This window comes from Corythoichthys intestinalis, chromosome 11 (genome assembly GCF_030265065.1).
Source record: "Corythoichthys intestinalis isolate RoL2023-P3 chromosome 11, ASM3026506v1, whole genome shotgun sequence".
Classification (NCBI taxonomy): Eukaryota; Metazoa; Chordata; class Actinopteri; order Syngnathiformes; family Syngnathidae; genus Corythoichthys; species Corythoichthys intestinalis.
Window position 1 is genome coordinate 36678503 of NC_080405.1, and position 23998 is coordinate 36702500.

General features: G+C 38.3%; 2 protein-coding genes across 3 annotated transcripts in view; one reads left to right on the plus strand and one right to left on the minus strand.

The window, feature by feature from the left end:
- Window positions 1-23501, minus strand: part of ctnna1 (catenin (cadherin-associated protein), alpha 1) — a 54701-nt gene extending 31200 nt beyond the window's left edge. Inside the window, exons 1-7 of one of the 2 annotated variants that reach the window (XM_057849952.1) lie at window positions 23354-23501; window positions 20848-20962; window positions 20168-20363; window positions 15588-15754; window positions 15258-15377; window positions 14914-15183; window positions 12211-12414 (exon numbers count right to left, since the gene is read on the minus strand). In XM_057849952.1, the coding sequence (XP_057705935.1) occupies window positions 12211-12414; window positions 14914-15183; window positions 15258-15377; window positions 15588-15754; window positions 20168-20363; window positions 20848-20952 (1062 nt within the window). In that variant the 5' untranslated portion in view covers window positions 20953-20962; window positions 23354-23501. Of the gene's footprint in view, window positions 1-12210; window positions 12415-14913; window positions 15184-15257; window positions 15378-15587; window positions 15755-20167; window positions 20364-20847; window positions 20963-22969; window positions 23260-23353 lie in introns of those variants that run through there. The other variant, XM_057849953.1, reaches the window with a different exon arrangement.
- Window positions 1269-15278, plus strand: lrrtm2 (leucine rich repeat transmembrane neuronal 2). The gene is made up of 2 exons (XM_057849954.1): window positions 1269-1900; window positions 2603-15278. Exons 1-2 carry the CDS (start codon window positions 1897-1899, stop codon window positions 4243-4245), a joined length of 1647 nt encoding a protein of 548 aa, XP_057705937.1. The 5' UTR covers window positions 1269-1896; the 3' UTR covers window positions 4246-15278.
- Window positions 23502-23998: the final 497 nt, after the last annotated feature.

Genomic DNA, 23998 nt, shown 5'->3' on the forward strand with positions numbered 1-23998 from the left:
TGCGTAAAATGCGGACCGGATTTTGGGGAAACCGAAGCAAAAACTGGAATGGATTATGTAACTCAGTGCACTGGAAAACCCGGACCAGATTTTCTACAAAAAACTGGATCGGAAGTCTGGATCGGAATTTTTCCGGGTCGGCCGATCCGATACCGATACGCATTTTTTTGCCCATATCGGCGTCCGATCCGAGAAACCAAGTCAATTACCTTGAATTTCTCGCTCTACACTTGCCAGGGTTAGTAAGTTTGTTCAGCTCATCGTATTCTAATTTCGAAAAAAAAGTTTGGTTAGGGCTGCAACTAACGATTATTTTCATAAGCGATCCCCGATTAATCGGATTTTTTTTTATTTCTTTTTTTTTTTAATCACCTTCACAATTTACTTTGAAGTTGTTTCAGGCATGTAGTAAGTAACAGTGAAAACAGAATGGATTACTATTTCCTTCAAAAATAATATTTTATTACAGCTTCCTGACTAAACTGTAGTCTACAAATGTATCGATTACCAAATTTGCTGGCAATTTCTTAATTGATTTTAATCGATTAGTTGTTGCAGCCTTATTAAAAGTTAGTTTAGACAGTAAGACGTCCGAAAAATGGCAAAAATGTGAACTGCTGTTTCCAAAGTAAAAGCAGATTTTTGGTCATGTCCTACTTTGACTTAACAAAAATATAATGAAATCTGATAATATTTACAACAGAGAAGTTATATGTATGTTATAATTTCAAGTATTTAAACAAGTTTAAGGTGAAGAAGGTCGTAAAAGATTATTGGTTATCAAAATATTTGTCGATTAATTTGCTAATCGATTAGTCGATTAATTGTTGCACCTCTACTGTATTTGGTTGTAAAATGCAATTTCTCAACTGGTATTGTATCTTGTAGGGAAGCATTGAAATGAATATTCTTAGCATTAAGAAACTCAGGCCAAAACTTGAAACACTTTTCTTTAGCAATGTTGTTCATATTTTGCCTGCCTCTGCAGACAGAGTCTCATTAGCATACAAGAATTCTCAGGTATGAGTCCTTTGAATAGCAGGCCACCACACATTCAAAAGATCAATATTCTGTTCATGACAAGTCAGTGGGAAGCAGTGGGAGTGGAAGAGAGAACTGAAGGTACACAAGCAGTGGTATGAGGCAGGGAGCAAGCGACTGAGCAAGTGAGAGAGACCGAGAGAGTGAGCGAATAGTGGTTGTGTGAGTGGGAGAGAAAAAGAGAGAGAGAAAGAGTAGTGATGGTCGACGCCAGGCTGCCACCACTCTGTAGCAGTGAGTGGCTGCAACAAAAAGCCCAGAATAATATCCCTGGCTCCCCGCTCGGCTTTTTTTCGCCCCTCTCTCCTTGCGTCTCAGCAAGCAGATGAGGGCTCTGCTCACGGCTCTGCGGATGCTATGTTGGGACTTAGGCAGCGTCAAGAGCAAAATCTTTGGATGCCATCAACAAGTTAAGGGTTGCGGACTAAAGCCATGAAAGGGAAAAGGCTTGATCTTAAAGTAACCAGCTGATCTGTCATCATTGCAGAGGAAAGGAAAGAAAAGGGTAAAGACTAAAGGGAGGGGAAGAACCTTTTCCAGAATCACAGGGACTAACTGCTCAACTTGAAAAAATATATCAGCTATAGAAAGGATTTGTCAGAAAGAGGACAATTCAATGCTTTGTTGGATTTTATGTGACAGCAAAGAAAAACTGGAATTAACATCCTGGGACATGGAAATTTATATTTTCTCTCCTTTGCGTGGGCTCAGTATTGCTTCATTTCAAAAGCGACTGGTTCATTTTGCGCTTTTCCAAAAAGGTTCATTCCCTTTGGATTTTTCTTCCATGAGGATGCTCAAAAAGTCTGCAACGGACAAGGACAGTTGAATGCAGCTTCCGATGTGCACAAAAGAATGGGTAAGTTTGCTTCTTTTTATGTGAAAGGTCTTGTTAAGAACAGCGAAGGAAAGTAACTGCAGTAGAGATGAAATCTCTTCAGCACAAATCTTCCATTCTTTCCTTATCCAATGACAGCACACACACATTCGTCAACCCATTGGTAGAAACAACCGTATAATACAACCGCACCACAGGATGTGTCCCTTTAATGTAGCAAGGTTAGATTTGACAGAGGCATAATACAAAAATATATTAGGGGGTCAAGCAAATCATTTGATGTAAAGGGTGTATTTTAGTTATGACAGATTATTCTTAGCATATCAATTAATTGATTGCATTGATTGTTGAAAAACAGGGTAACTACAGCCTTCCACACAAGATGTGCATAATGGGAGAACTTTATGCAGGGTGGTTGCATATAGAACATCTATTTTACCTTTGACGTGTCTAAACGTTCTAAATGTATAAATGATATGTGTATTTTTTTAATGAAATCATAACAGTCAGATCACTATTGTAAAACTGTACAAAGTTGCAAAAAAAAAAAAAAAAAAAAGTTTAATTCAACATTTTGGTTACAAAAAGTTGAAAATTGGTTTTCGAAACCAGAATGGAAAGAAATTTAGAAAAACTGCTGATTACTCAGCAATTATCTTTGATGAGCTTCCCCACATTGCCCGCATTCCCCATGCTTATTTTCTTATCTTCAAATCCATTCAGGTTTTCATTCAAGGTGGCCATTGGTGGGACCTGCACCAGCGGCTCTGTGTCTGTATATGATCAGCATGCTTCTTGTGTGCCTGCTGCCTTCTGCATCATGCACAACCTGCCCTCAAAAATGCCGCTGTGAGGACCTGCAGTTCTACTGCGACACCCAAGGACTACAGGCACCCCCAGATGGTGTGGACAAAGGGGCCCTGGGGCTTTCACTACGGCACAACAGTATCACTGAACTCAGCCCAGATCAATTCTACGGCTTTAGTCAGCTTACCTGGTTACACCTTGACCACAACCAGATCACAACAGTTCAAGAAGATGCCTTTCAAGGGCTCTACAAGTTGAAGGACCTCAATCTGAGCTCCAATCGTATCACCAAGTTGCCAAATACAACCTTCATTCACCTCATCAATCTGCAGATTTTGGACCTGTCCTTCAATCAGATGACAGCACTGGAACCAGAACTGTTCCATGGATTAAGAAAGCTCCAAATACTCCACCTTCGGTCCAATTTACTTCGTACCACACCTGTTCGGGCATTCTGGGACTGTCGGAGCCTGGAATACCTTGGCCTGAGCAGCAACCGTCTAAGGAGTCTAGCACGAAATGGTTTTGCTGGGCTCATTAAACTCAAAGAGCTCCACTTGGAGCACAATCAGTTGACAAAGATCAACTTGGCCCATTTCCCACGCCTCGTTGGCCTCCAATTTCTCTACCTGCAGTGGAATAAGATCAACAACATAACTTGTGGCATGGAATGGACCTGGACTACTTTAGAGAAGCTGGACCTAACAGGAAATGAGATCCGTGTCTTGACACCTGATGTCTTTCAAACGCTGCCAAATCTGAAAATATTATTGTTGGATAACAACAAATTAAGTAGTCTGGATGCCCAAGTCATGGATATGTGGCAGTCCCTAAGTACTGTTGGATTGTCTAGCAACCTCTGGGAATGTACCAAAAGGATTTGCTCTCTAGCCACTTGGCTAAGCAGCTTCAAGGGAAGGTGGGAACATTCAATTCTCTGCCATAGCCCCGAATATGCCCAAGGTGAAGAAATTCTTGATGCTGTATATGGATTCCAACTTTGTCAGAATTTCTCAGCACCAGTTGTCCAGACCACTAGTACAACCACAGACGCTACCACAGCTGCAGAGATGACAAGCTCCTTTTTTGGAATTATGCAGCCAACCCCGACGCAGGACTACGCAGAGGATTTTGGGAGCTTTACCACACTAACAACCACAATAACCACAACACAAACACCTATCATATTTCAAGCAACCACCACTGCAATGGAAGAAGCAGCGGTGACAGATGACTTCTCTATCATGGACAACACTGTTATGACTCATAGGGTTATTATGGGAACTATGGCTCTTCTGTTTTCATTCTTTTTCATCATATTTGTTGTATATATCTCACGGAAGTGCTGCCCCCCAACCCTGCGCCGAATACGCCACTGTTCCGCTATTCAGAACCGCAGACAGATGAGGACCCAGCAGCGGCAGCCAATGGCAGATTTAGCTACACAGGTGCCCTATAATGAGTATGAGCCCAGCCATGAGGAAGGCGCACTTGTGATCATTAACGGATACGGGCAGTGCAAGTGTCAGCAACTGCCTTACAAAGAGTGTGAAGTGTAAACTCTTAATTTATTTCTATGGCAAACGTTTTGCCATTTGACCATTTGATGATACAGGGTTTGCTTTTTGAATTCGTTTTCCAGATCATGTTTAAAAAAAAAAAAAAAAAAAAAAAAAAAAGAATTAAAAAAAAAAAAAAAAAAGGAATTTCTACTTTCTGGGATTTGGAGAAAAAAAAAAAACATGAAAAATGCTTATTGATCCAATGACAGATATGACAGTATTAAGGTGACGTAGACATAGGCATACATTTATTTTTCTATGAATGGAAGTTGTTCGTACAAGGCAGGGGCAATCATTTTAAACGCGTCAAATGTGAGATCTGTCTCCACCTTGTCAGTTTTTTTCAGCACAAAGCAAATAGTCAAATGACCCTTTGCAAACTACATTAAGTTGAAACATTGTGTTTTTCTTTTTAAGGGAATTTCAAATCAGTTCTTAACCACATCACAGGCACTGTAAACAAGGCAACAAACACTCGTTTGGAACTATAAATTGGATAAATTGTTCTGGGATAAAACACTTGCCATCACAGTTTAAAAAAAATATATATATATATATACATATAAGATATAATTCCGAGGGGAATCTATTCGAAAGATTACATCTTCATAGTAACTCTGATGTAAACCTCTAACGAGAGCTATATATACAAAACTAAAAGTTAATGCCGTCTTTGTAAAAATACAATTACGTTATTTTATTTGATTCTGACAAAGGTTGCAAGTGCATTCTTAAAAATGCTATCTTGTTGTTGCATTGGTGAATGGAGACAAGAAAAGGCTAATAAATAGCGCACATGGCAGATAAGGGACCATTTTATTCTGAAAATCAAACCTTTCCCAGTTCCCGAGGCTCTTAACTGCTAACACACTAATCAGGACTGACAGCCCCAAGATTAAACCAATTAGGGCAAGGCAAAAGAATCAAATATTCTGTTACCCACACCAGTGATCCGGCAATATTTGCCTTGTTCAGACACAAATATAGTTCTTATTAGACCAAGTCTATGTCACACAAACGCATAAGTGAGTCTTTTTATGAAAAACTTTCTATTCAGAGACAGACAACATGCACACATCTATACTATGACAGTTACCGGTTGTGTCAGTCTAAACCTGTGGTCAATACCTTAAAAACAAATGGAGATCAAGTGATAAGCAAACAGAAAGCCTGGGTCAGGACACATTTGTATGCAGGAGGGAGAGGATATGCATTAGCATCAGACTAAAGCTGCTGCCGCAGCTCCGCACTTTGTGCTCACTTTGGTGGTGGGGGGCAGGGTGAAGGAGAGCACCACAGAGGATATAATGCTGAGCATGGAGGGTAAAAACTCTAGTTTAAATTAAACAAATGCCCAATGTGAACATTTCTGACCTTTTAAAATGCTGAATGCTAACTGTCAACATACTTAGTTTTGCATTGAAAATTTTACAATTTGCTGTCCAATTTAAACTTGGGAAAATGTTGAGAAAATGTTTCATCACCAGTGATAGATCAATGTTCCACTTCACCCAAGTTAGACTAGAGACAGCCAGGAGGTATCATTTGTGGCTCCCTGCCAACCAAATTTTGGTTTATTATCCAAATACACGTGTGTGTCAGTGTGGAAGCATATTGTTATGAGATGTCGACGATAAATTCTGAGTGTTTTTATACACCAAAAATTGTTTTATTTAAGTGCAATGGAAAAATGAGTTCCAAATTGAAGCAGGTACTGCTGTGATTCTACTTTTGATTTCTTTCAGCTTCGCACTGCTATTACAACAACCTTCTATCCGTCTTGCATGTTTGAAAGTGCCATCCAGGAAACAGACATTCTTTTACGGTACAACAAAAGCGAGGATTATATGGCATTCCAATACAGTTTGATCAACTAATCAACAGTTCACTGTTAAAAACTATGGTTGTACCATGTGACTGAAAAGCCACAACATTTGTAGAAATATGCATCCTCTGCACTTTGGCTCTTTGTAAAATGTTTTCGTTTCGTTGTCATCCTCTAGCTCCCTATCCTGCCGGGTAAAAAAAATAAATAAAAGGAAAAAAAACAAGGAAATGGATCCCTTCCTCTCTTTCCCAGCATCTTCATGTAAAATGAATGCTTTGCATCTTTTGTATTGTAAATGTAAAATTTCATATCTGTATAGTGCATAGGATGTGCCATCATTAAAAAATCCTCGAAACATACAGTATATTTTTAAATAAAATGAATAAAATAACAGTGTACCTGATGAATGCTCAAATTTTACTTTAGTTCACTTGGCAATTATCCAAAGAAAGAATATGTTACGATACAACAGTTATTACATGAGTCACTTAAAAACTGAAAAAATATCAGGTTCTCCAGGGAATTATGGACAACAATTTAATCTGATTACAGTGAAAGTGCTAATGGCAAAGATTGTGGTACATTTAACTCCCAGCAATGTACAATGAAACTCCTCTAGAGGCAAAAGAAGCATCAGCTAAGCAGTGCTTATTGGTCAGCTCCTGGAGAGATAGGCATACTAAGTAAACTCTCAAAGAGAATTGCTTATCATTTTTAGCTTGATATTCAGTGAACCAAAAGTTTGTTATGTTGAATTTTGTATTTAATTCAAAGCTTGACGTTTCAAAGAAACTGAATTCCAAATGTTTTTGAAGTCATGGCAAATGTAAGTCAAATAAAAGCAGTCCCATTAAAGATTGCTCCATCAAACTTACATTTTTACTTCTGATATTTTTCTCTTGGATTTACAGATGCAAAAAAACAAAATTGCAAGCTGCTTCAATTAGTTTGTCACTTCCTAAACATAAAAGAATAACTAATGTCTGCGACTGATGCTGAGAGGACAGTGAAAATTGCTGATTGATAAGGCTAATGAAAGTGGCATCAATGTTGCCATAATGTGTGTTTCATCATCAAATGTACAAGTACAGTGATCCTTCGTTTTTCGCGGTTATTGGGGACCAAAACCAGCCATGATACGTGAAAAATCGCAAAGTAGCCCCCATAAAAAAAAAATAAAAAAAAAAATCTTTAAATGTTTATTGTATTTTTTCAGATTTAGCTTTGGAAATCTACATATATAAATACATATAAGACATGTTTCTTTTATTTTTTCCCCAAATTAAAAAAAAAAATAAAATTGTGATTAAACATTTCAAATGTAATAATTATAACAAGGTTTAAACATGTTACTGTCCCACCAAATTATTTCTAAACAAGAATAAAGTTGAAAAATGCTTGTCTTTTTTAAATGCTTCATTGAGTGAGTACACTCAAATCTGCTCAAGCTTCTCACACACAATGAGTTGCCGCAGCAACTGCTTAACAAGTTAAACGATGATTGACGGATGCCTTGCTTTGAAGTTTCAATTCCAAAGCGTCGCTGGCAACATCACAACTTTACGTCTGTCAATCATCATTAACTTCAATAAACAACTCCAGTGCACTGCTTGACTTAAAAAAGCGGCAGGAGCAAGAGTAAGGGATTACGTGATCGAATCGAGACAGCTCTATGAAACACTGTGGTTATTTATTCATTTGTTTAATTGGGGGAGAAAAAAAAAGAAAAAAATCGCAATTGACTGAGGGCACGAAGTTTGAAGCGCAAAGTAGCGGGGGTTCATGGTATAGCATGTTGAGAACAATCAGCTCTTGGATATTAGGGGTTTCATTATTGTAAATTCACCCACACAGAGATTTTTCTTCAAAACTTCATTGCCAGAAAAACCTATCTTGTCACATTTTCTCTTTGATGTGGCAAGTTTCATTTCACAGCAAAATGTCTAAATTATGTATACTTTGGGAGAATAAGTTCTTAAGTAACAGTTTAAGTATCTGCTGTTGCCCCGAGTTTACTTCTATGTTTACCAATGTGGTAATGTAGTGAGGGTTGTACAGACTGTATAATTGGCCCTTGGTGGAATGCCAAACCATCTTAAACACAGCTTATTCATTTATCATCTGATTAATATATCTGCTCCGAATAACTGATGAAATATAGAGTGTTTTTGAAAACAGTATCGCAATTTCTCTAAAAATAATCAAACTAATGTAGTTATAATACAGTACTACCTGAATAATTAGAATAGAGAACAAAGTATTTTTTGGGGCAACATAAAAGATGAAAGCAACAAGTTTTATTGACACTCGCAGAAAAAAACTCAGAAAATTAGAATACTGTGAAAAGCTTGTTTTGTACACTGTTGCCACACACGTACGTACATACATACATATTTAAAACACCTGATAAAGTGTCCTGAGCCTTAGGTTGGCTCAGAAGAGTTCAATCATTGGGAAGACTGCTGTTCTGACAAGATATTCTAATTTTCTGAGCAGTACTGTACGTGCTTGTTTTATAATAAATTTCAAATATCTTACTGCATGGAAGTATGAATAACAGGAGTGATTAATGTTTAACACTATTTTTTGACAAAGGATCGGCGTAGTTGAGTGCAGGTAGTAAGATTATATATAGTAGGTCAGCAAGTTGTAGAGAAAAACGATGTGCTAGAAAAAAAAAAAAAAAACTGCAAATTTGGAATAAGCATTAATAAATTTAGATTTAGATAGAAAACATCTAACTTAAAAGATTTTTACTTCAATTTGGATATTATTGACATTTGTATTAAAAATTTCATCTTATTAAGTTCAGTGTTTACAGTTTAGAAAAGTTTTTTTTAATACTGTAGATTATTGTATATTTGTGTCACCTGCAAAGTGATTTTTAGGAGTGAAGATGAATTAAATCATTTAGATTGAAATATGGCCCCAATATAGAGACTTGGACGACACCCCAAGCAATGTCGAGTTTTTCCTAATGCATTCTGACCCATTTTAACATACTGTACACTACATGTATGAGATTTTTAACCAACCCGCATTCTATTATAGCAAAATCCCTACATACATAGAGACCTAGAGATGCATATTTTATTAAAAAAGTGGCACAAGCATTTACGCTCAACGCATTCCATTCCAAATTGTCATGACAATATGTCAAAATTGAAGTCATCGTAAGTGGCACTTCTAGCGACAACATCGCCTCTCTCCATTTGTGGCTGTGTTGGTTACATTACATAACCACTATTAATTTATAATGCAAACAATCAGAAGAAACATTCATCTAAAACTACACACAGACACACACACAGACACACACACACACACACACACACACACACCCACACAACTGTGACAAAAAAAAATTAGGTCAGAATTTCTGATTCAAAGTTACAAGCAAAGTATTAGAAATGAGCTTTAGGTAGTGTTATGTGCTGACTGCCGGCGCCAAAAGTGTCCAAGGGTGCAAAATTATGATTTAACGATTGTTGTCCAACAAAAATATATTACCCCTCCAAAAATGAAAACTTTTTCTTTTCGCTTTTATATTTATCTCTACAACTCTTTACATTGGTCTTCAACTGCCTTTTTATAAGATAAAAATAATAGTTCACATCAAGACACGAGATGGATAGCGGAAAGCAAGAAGAAAGAAAAGGACCAGACAAGTAAGGTAAGAAAATGCCATGAACCATAATATCTGGGTTTAGAAAAACGGTGGGAAAAAAAAACAGACCATTTGACTTCGTGTTTACTGCTGTTTAAATAGGTGCCAAGAAGCGTTTGATTTGTCCAATACATCCCGACCGGAAATTTTCACATTGATCCCCCCCATTTCATACAGTGGGGCAAATAAGTATTTCGTCAACCACTAATTGTGCAAGTTCTCCCACTTGAAAATATTAGAGAGGCCAGTAATTGTTGACATGGGTAAACCTCAACCATGAGAGGCAGAATGTGGACAAAAAACAGAAAATCACATTGTTTGATTTTTAAAGAATTTATTTGCAAATCATGGTGGAAAACAAGTATTTGGTCAATACCAAAAGTTCATCTCAATACTTTGTTATGTACCCTTTGTTGGCAATAACGGAGGCCAAATGTTTTCTGTAAGTCTTCACAACCTTTTCACACACTGTTGCTGGTATTTTGGCCCATTCCTCCATGAAGATCTCCCCAGAGCAGTGATGTTTTGGGGCTGTCGTTGGGCAACACAGACTTTCAACTCCCTCCACAGATTTTCTATGGGGTTGAGATCTGGAGACTGGCTAGGCCACTCCAGGACCTTGACATGCTTCTTACGAAGCCACTCCTTTGTTGCCCTGGCTGTGAGTTTGGGATCATTGTCATGCTGAAACACCCAGCCACGTCTCATCTCGAATGCCCTTGCTGATGGAAGGAGATTTTCACTCAAACACTCTCGATACATGGCCCCATTCATTCTTTCCTCTACACAGATCAGTCGTCCTGGTCCCTTTGCAGAAAAACAGCCCCAAAGAATGATGTTTCCACCCCCATGATTCAGAGTGGGTATGGTGTTCTTCAGATGCAATTCAGTATTCTTTCTCCTCCAAACATGAGAACCTGTGTTTCTACCAAAAATTTCTATTTTGGTTTCATCTGACCATAACACATTCTCCCAGTCCTCTTCTGGATCATCCAAATGCTCTCTAGCGAACCGTAGATGGGCCTGGGCGTGTACTTTCTTCAGCAGGGGGACACGTCTGGCAGTGCAGGATTGGAGTCCCTGGCGGCGCATTGTGTTACTGATAGTAGCCTTTGTTACTGTGGTCCCAGCTCTCTGTAGCTCATTCACTAGGTCCCCCCGTGTGGTTCTGGGATTTTTGCTCACCGTTCTTGTTATCATTTTGATGCCACGGGCTGAGATCTTGCATGGAGCCCCAGATCGAGGGAGATTATCAGTGGTCTAGTATGTCTTCCATTTTCTAATAATTGCTCCCACAGTTGATTTCATTACAGCAAGCATTTTACCTATTGATAATTCCGTGGTGCAGGTCTACAATTTTGTCTCTGGTGTCCTTCGACAGCTCTTTGGTCTTGGCCATAGTGGAGTTTGGAGTGTGACTGACTGAGATTGACGACAGGTGTCTTTTATACCGATAATGAGTTAAAACAGGTACCATTAATACAGGTAACGAGTGGAGCTACGTTAGAACTCACTCACATTTTCCACTCTAATTTGTAAATAAATTATTTAAAAATCAAACAATGTGATTTTCTGTTTTCCTTTTTTCCCCCCCAAATTCTGTCTCTCATGGTTGAGGTTTACCCATGTTGACAATTACAGGCCTCTCTAATCTTTCCAAGTAGGAGAACTTGCACAATTGGTGGTAGAATAAATACTTATTTGCTCCACTGTATATGCTGCCATGTATCCCCATGTACTGAAATTAAAAACAAAACACAACAAAAAAAAAAGGGTCAGGGTCAGGGGGGTTTCACACCATTTAAAAGCACCATTTCACACGAAACAGTACTTGCTCGATTTGTCCATAAAGCATCCAGGCTTCTTTCAGCCAGGAAATGATTTCTGACGGATCTAGCTGGGCCTCATGTTAAAGAGTACCTCCAGCCACCAGTCATGGGGAAAAAAAGTGATATGCGGCATGGTAAATTGAACAGCACATTATTGCACCTGGCACCAAGCGTTCAAATAGAGACACTTATGTTCATTTCATTCGATTATAGATGGTAACGTTCCTGCTCGTGAAACTGACTTGGCATTCCCCACAATTTCTCATACTAGTTGAAGGGTTACTAGTTGAAGGGTTAGGACACAGAGTGAGGATTCAGAGAAGCTGAGGTGCAGAGTCTAGCTCACTTAAGATACAAATGCATTTGCATGATCACTGCCTCTTAGCCCAGTTGAAGGGGGATGTAACAACCACAAAGTAGGCAGGTACATGAATGTTGAATTGCTTTTCAACATGAAAACGATGAAATCAGATTTGTCAGTTTACAAGTGCTATGTTTTTCAAAGGTTATTGACACTAATCGTGAAACACTATAGATGTCAAACTTTTTTTTTTTTAATCCCATATTGTCAATGCAACAATAACATGAAGTTGGTAGTGCTATCAGTGAGAGGTTTAAAAGAAAAAAAATGTACTTACATTGCCCATGTATTCAGAAAGCAGATCCTGTAGAGCCTGGCGCACTGAATTGCATTCAGCCACAATTCGCTCTCTGCGGTCATCCCGTGTGCAAGAAGAGTCAGCCATGAGGGCAGCACCACTGATGATGCTTTCAAGACGTTCCTCCAGGGATGGACGAAAGCGCTCCTCGCTAAACGCCAGGGGGTCCACAATGATTTGTTTCTGAAGTGGGGGGAAATGCCATTGTGTATTACTTATCTGTCACAATGTTAGTTCATTAAGCACCCACGATTACAGTCACGTCCCCCACCCCCCCCGCATTCCATCTAATGTGACCTCCTCTGGTTCCGCTTCAATATTGCCATGGCAACAACAACATCAGAGACAAAAAATGGGGTTGCAGTGCTGGCGGAGGTTGGGCTGACTCATCTATTAATTTTACCCTACACAGCCTTATCAATCACTTGAAATATCATATAGAGGAGAGGAACATGATATCAAACTAAACTACAATCCTGGCCACTAATCGTAGTAAACCTGGGCTCCAGACTAATTTGTCTTAATCTGTATTTATAGAAATGCACTCAGTTCATCATTTAATCAACTTTTTTTTTTCCCATAATCATTTTTTAAAATGTTTTTGTGTTGATTTATTGTAATACTTTCCAATTAAGTGCAACCTCCTGCAAATTCCTATGAGTAATCAAGCAGTGTGTTACATATACAGTACATGTGTACGCAAGTGACAGCCAAACAGTTTACATCAATCAAGAGGGTAAAAAAACATCCTACTGGGAGCAACACAGCAAGTAATGCAACGCTCTGCTGAATGGTTCAATAGCTAATCAACACTAGAACAGGTTTGAACTTGCAATGAGAATAAAGTACATCTTTAGAATTAATTGACAATCAGGTAATTATCTTAACACGCTAAACATTTTGTTATCAAAATGGCTTATTATCACCCCACGCAACATCAAATTACGGGTTCTGTGTTATATGCTGCTGTTTGTTTTTATCATTGTCATTATACAGAGTTTCATGAATATGGTCTCAAATACGTCAGTTAAAGTTGCAACAATCGAATAATAAGCAAACAATGTTTCCGATGTCACTATTTCCTCAGTACGTCCTGGTGGCTATCCGGCCCTTGTCGTTTTTAGATTGAAATGTTCTATAAACTATTTCCTCAGTACGTCCTGGTGGCTATCCGGCCCTTGTCGTTTTTAGAATGAAATGTTCTATAAAATAAAAGACGTAAAAGCCGAATTGGTTTTTTTTATATGAACGCAGAAATTTCTAAATTACTAGGTTTTTGCCAAAAAACGGGCAGTTGGCCGAAAATGACCTGATTATTTGAATTTGAAGTTAATCAAAACTTACTTTCAGTATTAAATGACTTAACTCACTCCTCAGAATTTCATCTTTGAAACATCTTAAGATTTTTAATAGAAGATTCAAAGTAAGATGTATAAACATTGCTTTTACAGTAGAAAAGAAAACTCAAAATGTTTCCCAATTTTAAGACATCACTGACTAAACCCATAATTAAATCTGAATCAGGTCATATTAAGCCATCTTTAAAATTACTGTTAGCTTAGATAAATACGGTACGGGCCGCTACTCGAAGCTTCCAGAGTTTACTGAACATATAATACTTATAAGCTGCTCTGCCAGTGGCTATTGCCTCGCATCTTCCTGGCATCCAATTGGCAAAGATGGACCTCTACGGTATGTGTAATTTTGTACCCCAGCGTCCTTTTCATTCGCCTCCCGGGCCATAAGGTACATTAAGTTTTTTTTTTTTTTCTTTACTCTTTGTTTTATACATTAAGCTCAACACTCATTTTATGTGTAAATGGTAAATGGACAGTACTTATATAGCGAATTTATCCACATGGTTACCATGCCCAAAGCGCTTTACATTAGCACACATTTACCCTTTAACGCACACATTCACACACCAATGGTGCTGCTGCCATGCAAAGCGCTGCCAACCCTTTGGGGGTTGGCAACCTATTGCAAACAAGTTGTTTGTGCCTTGCCCAAGGGCACTTCGACAGTCGGCAGTCATAGCCAGGAATCGAACCGTTGACCCTTCGGTCGAAGGACAACTCCAGCCACCAACTGCGCCACGGCCGCCCTGTGTATCGTGCAATAATCAAAATGTAACATGTAGGTATTTGTTATATGTTTTGATGCATTTTTGTGCTTTATAAAAGATTTATGTCTGAATTTGGGGGTGCTTGAAACGGACAAGGGCATTCGCAAGGAAAATGCGTCTTTACGGAATATTCAGTATATGAAACTACGTTCAGAACCAATTAATTTCATAAGTAAAGGTACCACTGTACTAGGATCTACGTTGTACATTTTTTGCTGCTGACAAACGTCTGCTCCACACTCAAGTCCAGTTGGTTTTGATAATGCACAAATGAGAATATTTACTTCGCGGATTAAATTGACACTAATGCACAAATAAGATGTAAAGTGAGAGAAAATAGAATTAAATATAGTGTCAATGAAAATTTTATGATGCGGGCTACTTTAGTTCTGGTAAGATAAAGTTGGTCAGGTGTTCTGAAAATTACAACAATCGACCCAATATTTGCAATTTTTTGGCGACCAAGTGTTTTCCTCCCAATAAACATACTTTCACTTTATATGGAAGTCATGGTGCACAAGCAAACTGGCTATCATTCATCAACCACTTGTACTTACGTCAAAATTGTTGAGGGCATATGCTAACTCTCCACCACCTGCCGGCTGATTGAGTGCAGAGTCTTCTGTGGCAGTGGCCTGAGCGGCATTGGAGATGCCAGAAACTGCATGCTGCAATTGCTTGTAGATGAGGTCACGGTTAGCCTTGTAGGCAGCCACGTCGGGGTGCTGCAGGCATGCACGGGATGCTGTGTACAGCATGGGGATGTTCTTCTGGAGAACACCGCGAGCGGCAGCCATTTGGTCCTTGTGTTGAGAATCCTTTAACTCCTAAATGAAGTGATAAAACTCCATGTCAATAAAAAAATACAGCCAGAAGCTATACAATAAGGACTGTACCGTACCTGCTGTCTTTTTGCTGCCATGACATTCAGCTTGTCCACCTCCGGCTTCAGGGCCTTGTACTGGATCCCCAACTCTTGTTCTGTTCCTGCATTACGCACCTTCACAAGACTGTCCTCCACCTGAGTTAAATAATAGTAATGCTTTAAAAACTGAAATTCTTCTTACAGTTTTAATACCCAGTCAATCAGATGTTTTTAAGACAATATAAAAGAGCTTGTTTAGAAATATTTGTGTCTCTGAAGCACCTGTCCTTACTCCTTCAATGGTCCGCTCAGTATGAAATGCAAAACAGAAAAATCAACAAATGGATCTCATGGCGTCTCACTTACCAGTTTAAGCTGGACCAGAAGTTTGTAGACGTCAGACATGTCTGCCAGCACCAAGAGATGTGTGACTGCTGACAAGAGGGCTCTGGCAGCTCGAACCATATTGCCCCTCTTTACAGAAGAGCAGGGATCTTCAGCAAATTCTCCAGAAGCCTGCCTCATTGAATCACCTTGAAATGGAAAATAACTATGAGCACTTCTACTCTTGTAATATTTTAATTACACTTGCCTTGGAAATTGGGAACCTTATGTGTGACATTGATATATCACCATAGCATATTGAGATGGTAATAGAAGGAAGCCTACATCGTCAAGGAAAGTTAAACTTGTTAAAAAAACTGTGGAATCAACATTTTACATGCAAGGGCAGAGACATTTGTTTTTTTTTCCTTTTCACATTGAATGAGTCAGCATATCATGTATCTTATTTTAATGCGTTAGAGAGCTGATCAGGAAATTAAAATGCGCACAACGAAGAACATGGAGACATGTTTTATCTTGGAATATATTTTGTAATATTTCTAATATAATATCCGATTACAAGCGACAGGTCAAAACTCCGACAAAAGGCCAGCAATCTTGTTTGTCCAGCACCACAACTTGTCCTACATTGGCCTATGCGGTTGACTGAGCGCATATTGGCTTTGTCGGCTCACATTATGAACATCAGTTCATCTGTCAATAGGTTACATTAATAGAGGAAGATGCTAATTCAAAAGCATGTTTTTTTTGTGATACAGTTTTTCAGCATTTGGAACTGAGTGCCTTTGTGAATGTGAATGAAATCCAAAAACAGATTACATTCAAGATTATAAATCTGTAAAATGTTGACATCACTAGTCAACTGATGAAAAAGCAAGTAAAGACAGACAGTCTTATGGTGAAAAGAAAGCTTTACTCAAAAATCAACTTAATTTCAAGTATGATACCAGATATTTGCCAAAAATATCATGTCTAAGAGTGTTATATTTTAGTATCTGAGTAAATATTAGGAGGTGTAAGTTTGCAACAGTACACTAAATGTCATGATGGTTCGGTTCAGTTTCTTAAAGTATTAGGTTCAGTTTATTCACAATGAGAAGGCAGCGAGAAATTTTTTTTTTGTTTAGAAAGATTAAAGGTGCCCAATGTAGGATTGGTGGCCGAAAAAGGTACTGCAAATAGATCATAATACAGTCAGGTAGTTCACAAGATACGAACGAGTTCCGTTCCTACACTAACGACGGAACCAGAATTTCCGCAAAAGTCGGAATTAACCCTTCAAATACCCCTAAATCCCCCTTAAATCTCAAAATAACTATCCAAAATCATGTATGATATGTCATTGTACTGTCCTTGGCAAGATGTTGGAGCCAAGTCCTCGGTAGACAGTGGGCTTAAGCTCAGAAATGACAATGTCAGAGGTCCATGTGGTTTGCTGACTTTATTCAGCTTGCAGAATTTAACTAAAATAAAAATGAAATCAAATCACTTTCATTTTCAATAACAGCAATTTAAAATTTGCGTTTATAACTACCTGCTGGTACAGCAATAACAATCCACACAAACGATTAGCATCTATCAGTTAGCGCCCGCATATCATCAAAAACAATCACATAAATTCGCCCCAAGTATTTGACCACAATTGAAAACGTACAATATACAGTAGAAAAGGTTATATACAGGTGTTGCCTCCGTGGATGCTTCACAAGCAACAAATGTATGCGTGGAATTGCAGGCTTTCCCCTCTCTCTCATTTGGCTATGAGACTTATTCGTGGGAACAAATGTGCTCTTCCCTGTGTGTGCGCGTGCCCGTGCACGCTTCTTCTTGTGCGCAAATACGTTGTTCTTCGCGTCTATATGCGCTCTTACTCGCGTGCCATTTGTACTACCTGCTCTAAACTTCCTGTGCCAAGATAAAGGCATGCATCACAAAACAAAGTCAACATTATTAAAAAAAACAAAAAAACGAGACTCCGGCATGGTAAAGTCGGCGGCGACGCCGTAACACAGGGACTACCTGTATTGACTAGCACAAAATGCCCACCCCCTTCGGGTTGCTAAAATACCTCTTCACATTGGTGAATCTTCAGGAAAAGAACTTTAAGTGGCACGCGGCAATTCCACTGTCTTAAATCATTTAAGATTCGTAACAACTTATTTTTTCTGGAGTGGTAGACATAATTTAGACTGTTTGTCGCAGCCTTAGTTTACATGGCATACAGAGCAGTGGCAACTCCAACCAAAACTGGAAACTGGTCCCGTGAATGGCGAATGATAAACACGGAAGCAAAACAAACAAATTTGCAACGTTCAGTCTTTTAAAATTGGAAAATCTCAGCTTAACCATTGATAACCATTTTAGAAATATTTCCAAAAAACATGTTTGGTTTTTTTATGTCTATTGAAATATTATGGCCATTTCATGAATAATTGAAGTGCAAATCCTACATTGTACACGTTTAACTCATCATATTTTCTGCAAAAAGCAAAGATGTAGTAGATATAGCTGCAGTGACAATATCAGACTGATTTTAGTGTAGACGCAACAGTTATTGCTAGATGGTTTCGTTTGAAGTACGTTAACATTTTTGACACGTTTCATACAAGATCTCCATGGAGCAATGTACACAGACAACTTTGGATTTATCCACTTGCTTTAGTCTACTGATAAATAATAAATATACTTTTCGCACGTAGTGCTTCGATTATGCTAGTAATACATTTTATGAGAAAGAAATTGCCATGTCCATGTGAAACGTTAAACCGCTAGTGAATACTGGAGAGGGGGGTTCTAGACACAATATTTTATTATGCTCAAGAAATGACGGTAAATCTAGTAAGTGAAATAAATACCGATTCAAATTTTAAATATCGGGAACAAATAGCCCTTGGGACACGTGCATCCAACAAGTGTGCGGCATTTCTTGATAAAGTCATCAATGTTTTACTTCATTCTAACAGCTGGCAGGTCACAGCTGGGTGGAAAAGGTTACATGAATCCAGGGGATGGAGGGGATGTTGGCTTTTCAATGGTCACATTATCAGTCCAGTCACGCTCCGCTGAGCAGCATAGCCTAGCTGACAGCAAGCACGAGGCACAAGCGCAGCACTCACATTCCAGACCTGTGACAGCTAACTGCAACTACAGTAACAACACTGGGAAGTGGGTGTCACACAGGCTAACTAACCACATGTCAGCGACTTCCCAAGTATTGAGAGTATAGCTAAAACGGGGGCACACATCTAACTTGCCGGGCATCTTGAGGGAACAAAGACACAATACCGCAGCTGTCACCTCCAATGGAGATAACGATTGTATTCAAGTCACAGTATGCAAAAACAGCTAACAGATAACGAGAGTAAATGCTTACATGAACTGGAACCTGCCATAACAAGACTGTCACTTTTATATTTGAAAAGTCCCATCTTGTGTTAAGTATACAACTGAAAAAGAAACCCACCAGAAAAGAGCCATTTAAGACAAAATTAAAGCTAATGTCACCAGTAACAACTGCTTATTTTCTTTACCCGTTGCATTACTACAGTAATTACACAGAACCTTATGTTCTTATCCAAGCAGGTATCTCCGACCATAAACAGGTAAACATATTTTATTGAAAACATCCTTAAAAATTCAACATTATATTTTTCCATTGTTTTATCGGCAAGCCGAGTTTCTGCTTAGGGCACGCAGTAGTAAAAGTAGTGCACACATCGTAAGCTTTGCATGAGGTAAAAAATATCAAACATGTAAGGTATTCTTCTCAAAAACCTCGTGAGGCAGAAAACTCACCGAAAATTATGTGCACCGTGAGCTCTCTGCTCAGCAAACGGTCTCAATTTTTTTTTCGCTCAGCGGATAGCGCCAGTGAGCACCAGACTAAAAGGCATTATTTTTTGCTCAATATGACAAATAAAATGGTGAAAGACATATTGTTCAATGAGATGTCTACACATCTTCTAGCTTCTCAGTATGACAGTGATATTAGTGTCGATCGCAGAGGATAAAAATGATGTGTCTTTATAATTATATCAGCCAAACTGCTGCTTGCTGTGAAGTGAGTTGAGTCACTTTTCACCATTCAGCTCACATTCTTGAGTTTGAGCTGTACAAAGCAAATAAATAGATCAACGGATAGTGTCTTGAAAGCTTATATGCAAGGTGACGTACATCAAATTTCGAGAGAAAAAAAAAAACATGCCGACTAGAATAGTGTCCTTTTTTTCTTTTTCTGACTCACAAACTGTAACAAGGAAACATGACGTGATTTCAATCTGAGTTCAAACTACTAGATTGCAAAACATCTGCACAGAGGTAGTCCACAAACCACATTTGCCTCAGAAAAAAAATCTGCCTGCCTAACTCACTATTGACGTAGTATCCTGATGCCTCCGTAATAGATTCATATCCTCTTTTCATAAAACTACAGTCTTATGAATGTTAATACCGTGGGAAGTGTCTACGACTGTGTTAACAGTGCCAGTCTTGCAGTTTACTAGTAGCTATGAAGTAAGGTATTTTTATGATTTACTGAAAATACAACTGGGGGAAGACTGAAAAGACATGAGCAGAATGTGAAGAAAATATTTCCAACATACCTTGCTTGCGTACGTCTTCTACTGCAGCAGTCAGCTCATCCTTAAGGAACTGACTCTCTTTTGCAATCTTCTCTCCTTTTTCCAGAAAGTTCTGAGTGGCAGTCTCAACTGAAGCTGCCAGGACATGAGCCTTCTTTGAACGTCCCTTCTTCTTGTTAGATGGACCTTTGTTACTCGAGTTTACAAGAGTTGTCACCTATGATGAGAATACAATAAAGAAGCCAACTGTTTAGTGATGACACAAAAGTAAACAATAGCTACGCGCTTGACACGGAAGAGAAATGTGAAATAGAGTTTAGCAGTTATTAGCTTTAGCTAGTCCAATCGTGACTGATACTGGCAGCAGCAGGACTACGGAATGGTAGCGTGGAACAAGGGCAGCATACATGGAGACCAGATTATGATGTACAAAATGTGTGAACAACAGAAAGAACTAATGGTTAATATCTAAGTGCAATTTCTGTGAGCCAAGCCAGCACTAATAAACTAATATTCCACATATTTTGACAAAAACATGTTAGAGACAGAACCACTAGAAACTATTATTTTGAAGGGCAGGCGAATTCATGTCTCCTATAGGAATGTTGCAGCCTTGTATACTGATTTAGAAATCCATTCAGAACACTTGACCACTTGACTTTTTCCTTTGAATGATAAACAACAAAAAGCGCTATTATTACCTGTGTGACCAAGGGCTCCAGCAGCCTCTCCACTGCAAGAGTCCTGATCTCCAGACTCTTTGGGTCCCATTTGAAATTAATGTTAGGTGTGTTGATGCTCGTCATGTCTGCAAGTCTAAGATGAGAAACAAAAATCACAAAAGATGAAACATAATTTCAACTTTAGGAGGTGAGGGGTTTTTTTTGGAAATGTTATTTTGAAACTGAATCAACGTTAAAAAACAACACACATAATATATATATATATATATATATATATTAAGATATATGAATTTGAATGTCTTAAATGTGAGATATTTAAATGACTTTCTACTTTAATGATTGTGACTGTATGCATTTTGGAGGTAACTGTAACCTGATGATTAAAGACTTCTTTCAACAATAATGCAAGGTCTGAGATGCTATTTTTGAGTAATAAAGAGCTGATTAATGCCAGATAAATGATGCGTCATGGAATGATTATTGGAATAGGCTTAAAGAGGCAGCAATAAACATTTGTATATTTCATGTGAATATCTGAATGATCAAGATATTTTGATGTTTATGGTATACAAACCATGTCATGGGTCACATCTGTTTTAATTTAATGGAAAAGAAAGAACATTACTTACCCCCATCAATTATATTTACAGATAAATATTTTTATTTACATGACAAATTGACCTTAGCGCTTTCTCAGTTTCAAAACATTTTATCAGGTCAGGATTTATAAAGCTTTATACCAAACCCACGACATAAGACTTGAAAGAAGCTTAGTTGCCACAATGCCACAGCATTTAACACATTGGGTGCCACTGACGCCACCAGACGTACAATCCATTCGATTGAATTATCGCTGCTAAATTTCCCAGTCAAAATTGATTGGACAACATGATCACTCAACACCAGCCATCCCAGTTCAATGCCAGTGAATGTGATAATGATCATATTCTGGTCCAACTAACGATAATTAGTAGATGTGTGCGATATTTCCGATTCTTAGATTATTCGCGATTCGACTTTGGAAGATTCGAGAACGATTCACAAACATCCAAATTCCGATTATTGAATTATACCACGTAAAGCGGAACTAAAACACAGTCAGCGCGGTCTTCGGGACACAACGAGAAACGGACCGAGAGTAAATATCATGTTCAATTCATGCCGCTAGATAAAAAAAAAAAAACAGCTGCTACAAACAACGCCCAGTTGCTAGTTGCTACAAACATACTGCCACATACAGCTACAGTAGAGATCACATATATGTAGAACTAGATGTGAAATGACAGACGACGGCGGTGTTAGAACATGTATAGAGAACTAGATGCAAAATGAACGACCCGCCGGTGTTAGTAAACAGCCGCCATTTTAAAGCAGTACACTTCCCTAGAAGGCTCTGTTGTAGCGAACCTAATTAACATGTTATCTAAAATACTCCTAAAAGGGCAAAATCTTGACTTGAATCCATCTTTAAATGATTAAACAGTTTTAAAACTTTGACATGTCGAAAGTAGACAGAAGGTAAATTATGGAATAACGGGAGCAATTTTAACAACTTTAACGGTTGATTCACAACATTAAATTAAATGAATGTAGTTAAAAGCTGCTGATACAGAATGAGGACTTGAGTATTTTATTTACTGTTTTTTGCTGTTGATACTGAAATATTAGTTTGGTTTAGTATGAGAGGATTTTTGGACAATTTTGGAACAAATGTACAAAACAATAAAAGCGCGTAGGGCTACATCAATAATCGATTTCTAATCGAATCAGAGTATCTGAATCGTAATCGAATAGTTAGGTGCATCAAGATTCCCACCTCTAATAATTTGAGGTTCAGGTGAATTAAAAATCTTCCAAACATACTATCCGCCAATCACTGAGCCGAAAAAAGGACCTAACAGCAATGTTTCTCTACTAAACTAAACATTGAAACAAACAACAAAAAAGTTTGCAAAAATACTGAGCAAAGCAGGGTGGGTCAAACTTCAGCTAACAGTAGGCTTAAATAGCACCTGTGTGGCCTTTAACAATGAGAGTTGACACTAAAAAGGTAATCGCTAAATTTGACACTAAAACGATAGAAATCTTAGTTTGAAATTTCGACAGGTTTAAATTTGTCCTTAATATTCATTCAGCTTACCTGCAAGCGTACTTTACCGTCCAAACCGTCACCTTGCTAAAGCTAATGCTAGAAGACAAACAAACGCGACACAACACCACAGTACACTGTTTGATAAATAATGCCGAACTTCGGGGTTGTTTAAGCGCTTTCAAAAAGTCCGTATTCAAACGTTTTATCTTCAAACACGATGACGTCAAAAGTAACTTCAAAGAGCAAGTTTAATTTACCAATAAGAATTGCTCGGAAAGTTTCAAGATGGAGGAATGACAACGCTTCGCCTCTAAAGTTTTCCTAGCTTTTCGCTGCGTTCGCGATACTTTTTCCACTCTTTCAACTCCCTCGACTAGAAATTTCAGTTTCACGGACTTAACAGGAGGTCAAAAAGAGTGGGGAGAATGTTACCTTGAAAGTTTCGATGTCGATGGTTTCGCTGAGTTATTTTCCAACAATAGTCGAGACGTAGGGGGGCGGATTGGGCGGTGACCGAGTTCCTGAACTTCCTGGTAGACAGGCAGGCAGGGAGCGTGCAACTAACCCGCAAATGACGACTTGTGTCGGGCGTGGCAGTGGCGGTGCTGTCCATATATGGATTCAGGACTGATTCCATGATTCCAGGCTTGGACCAAGAAGCAAGTTGTTTCCTTTGATTTGTTGACGCTCAAAGAGTCAGAACTTAAAATCATAATAATTCAATACTCTCGTAATTAGAAAGTAAATAATTGTTTTTAAAAAAAAAAGTGTATCTACACTTCATATGACACACGTTGAAGGCCTACTCAGATTCTTTAATTCCTAGGATGTGTAAAATAAACAGAAGCTGAAAGATTTACACAAGTAAGAGTAGCGTTACTTCAAAATAATATTACTCAAGTAAGAGTAAAAGTAGTCATCCAAAAATATGTATTCAAGTACAAGTCGAAATGTATTCAGTACCATTTTAAGTAACTGCTTATTTTTGTTTGATTTTTTTTTGTTTGTTTGTTTTGTTTTGTTTTTTTAACAATCTGTATTTTTTTCTCTCAGCACAAACTCATCTATATAAACTGT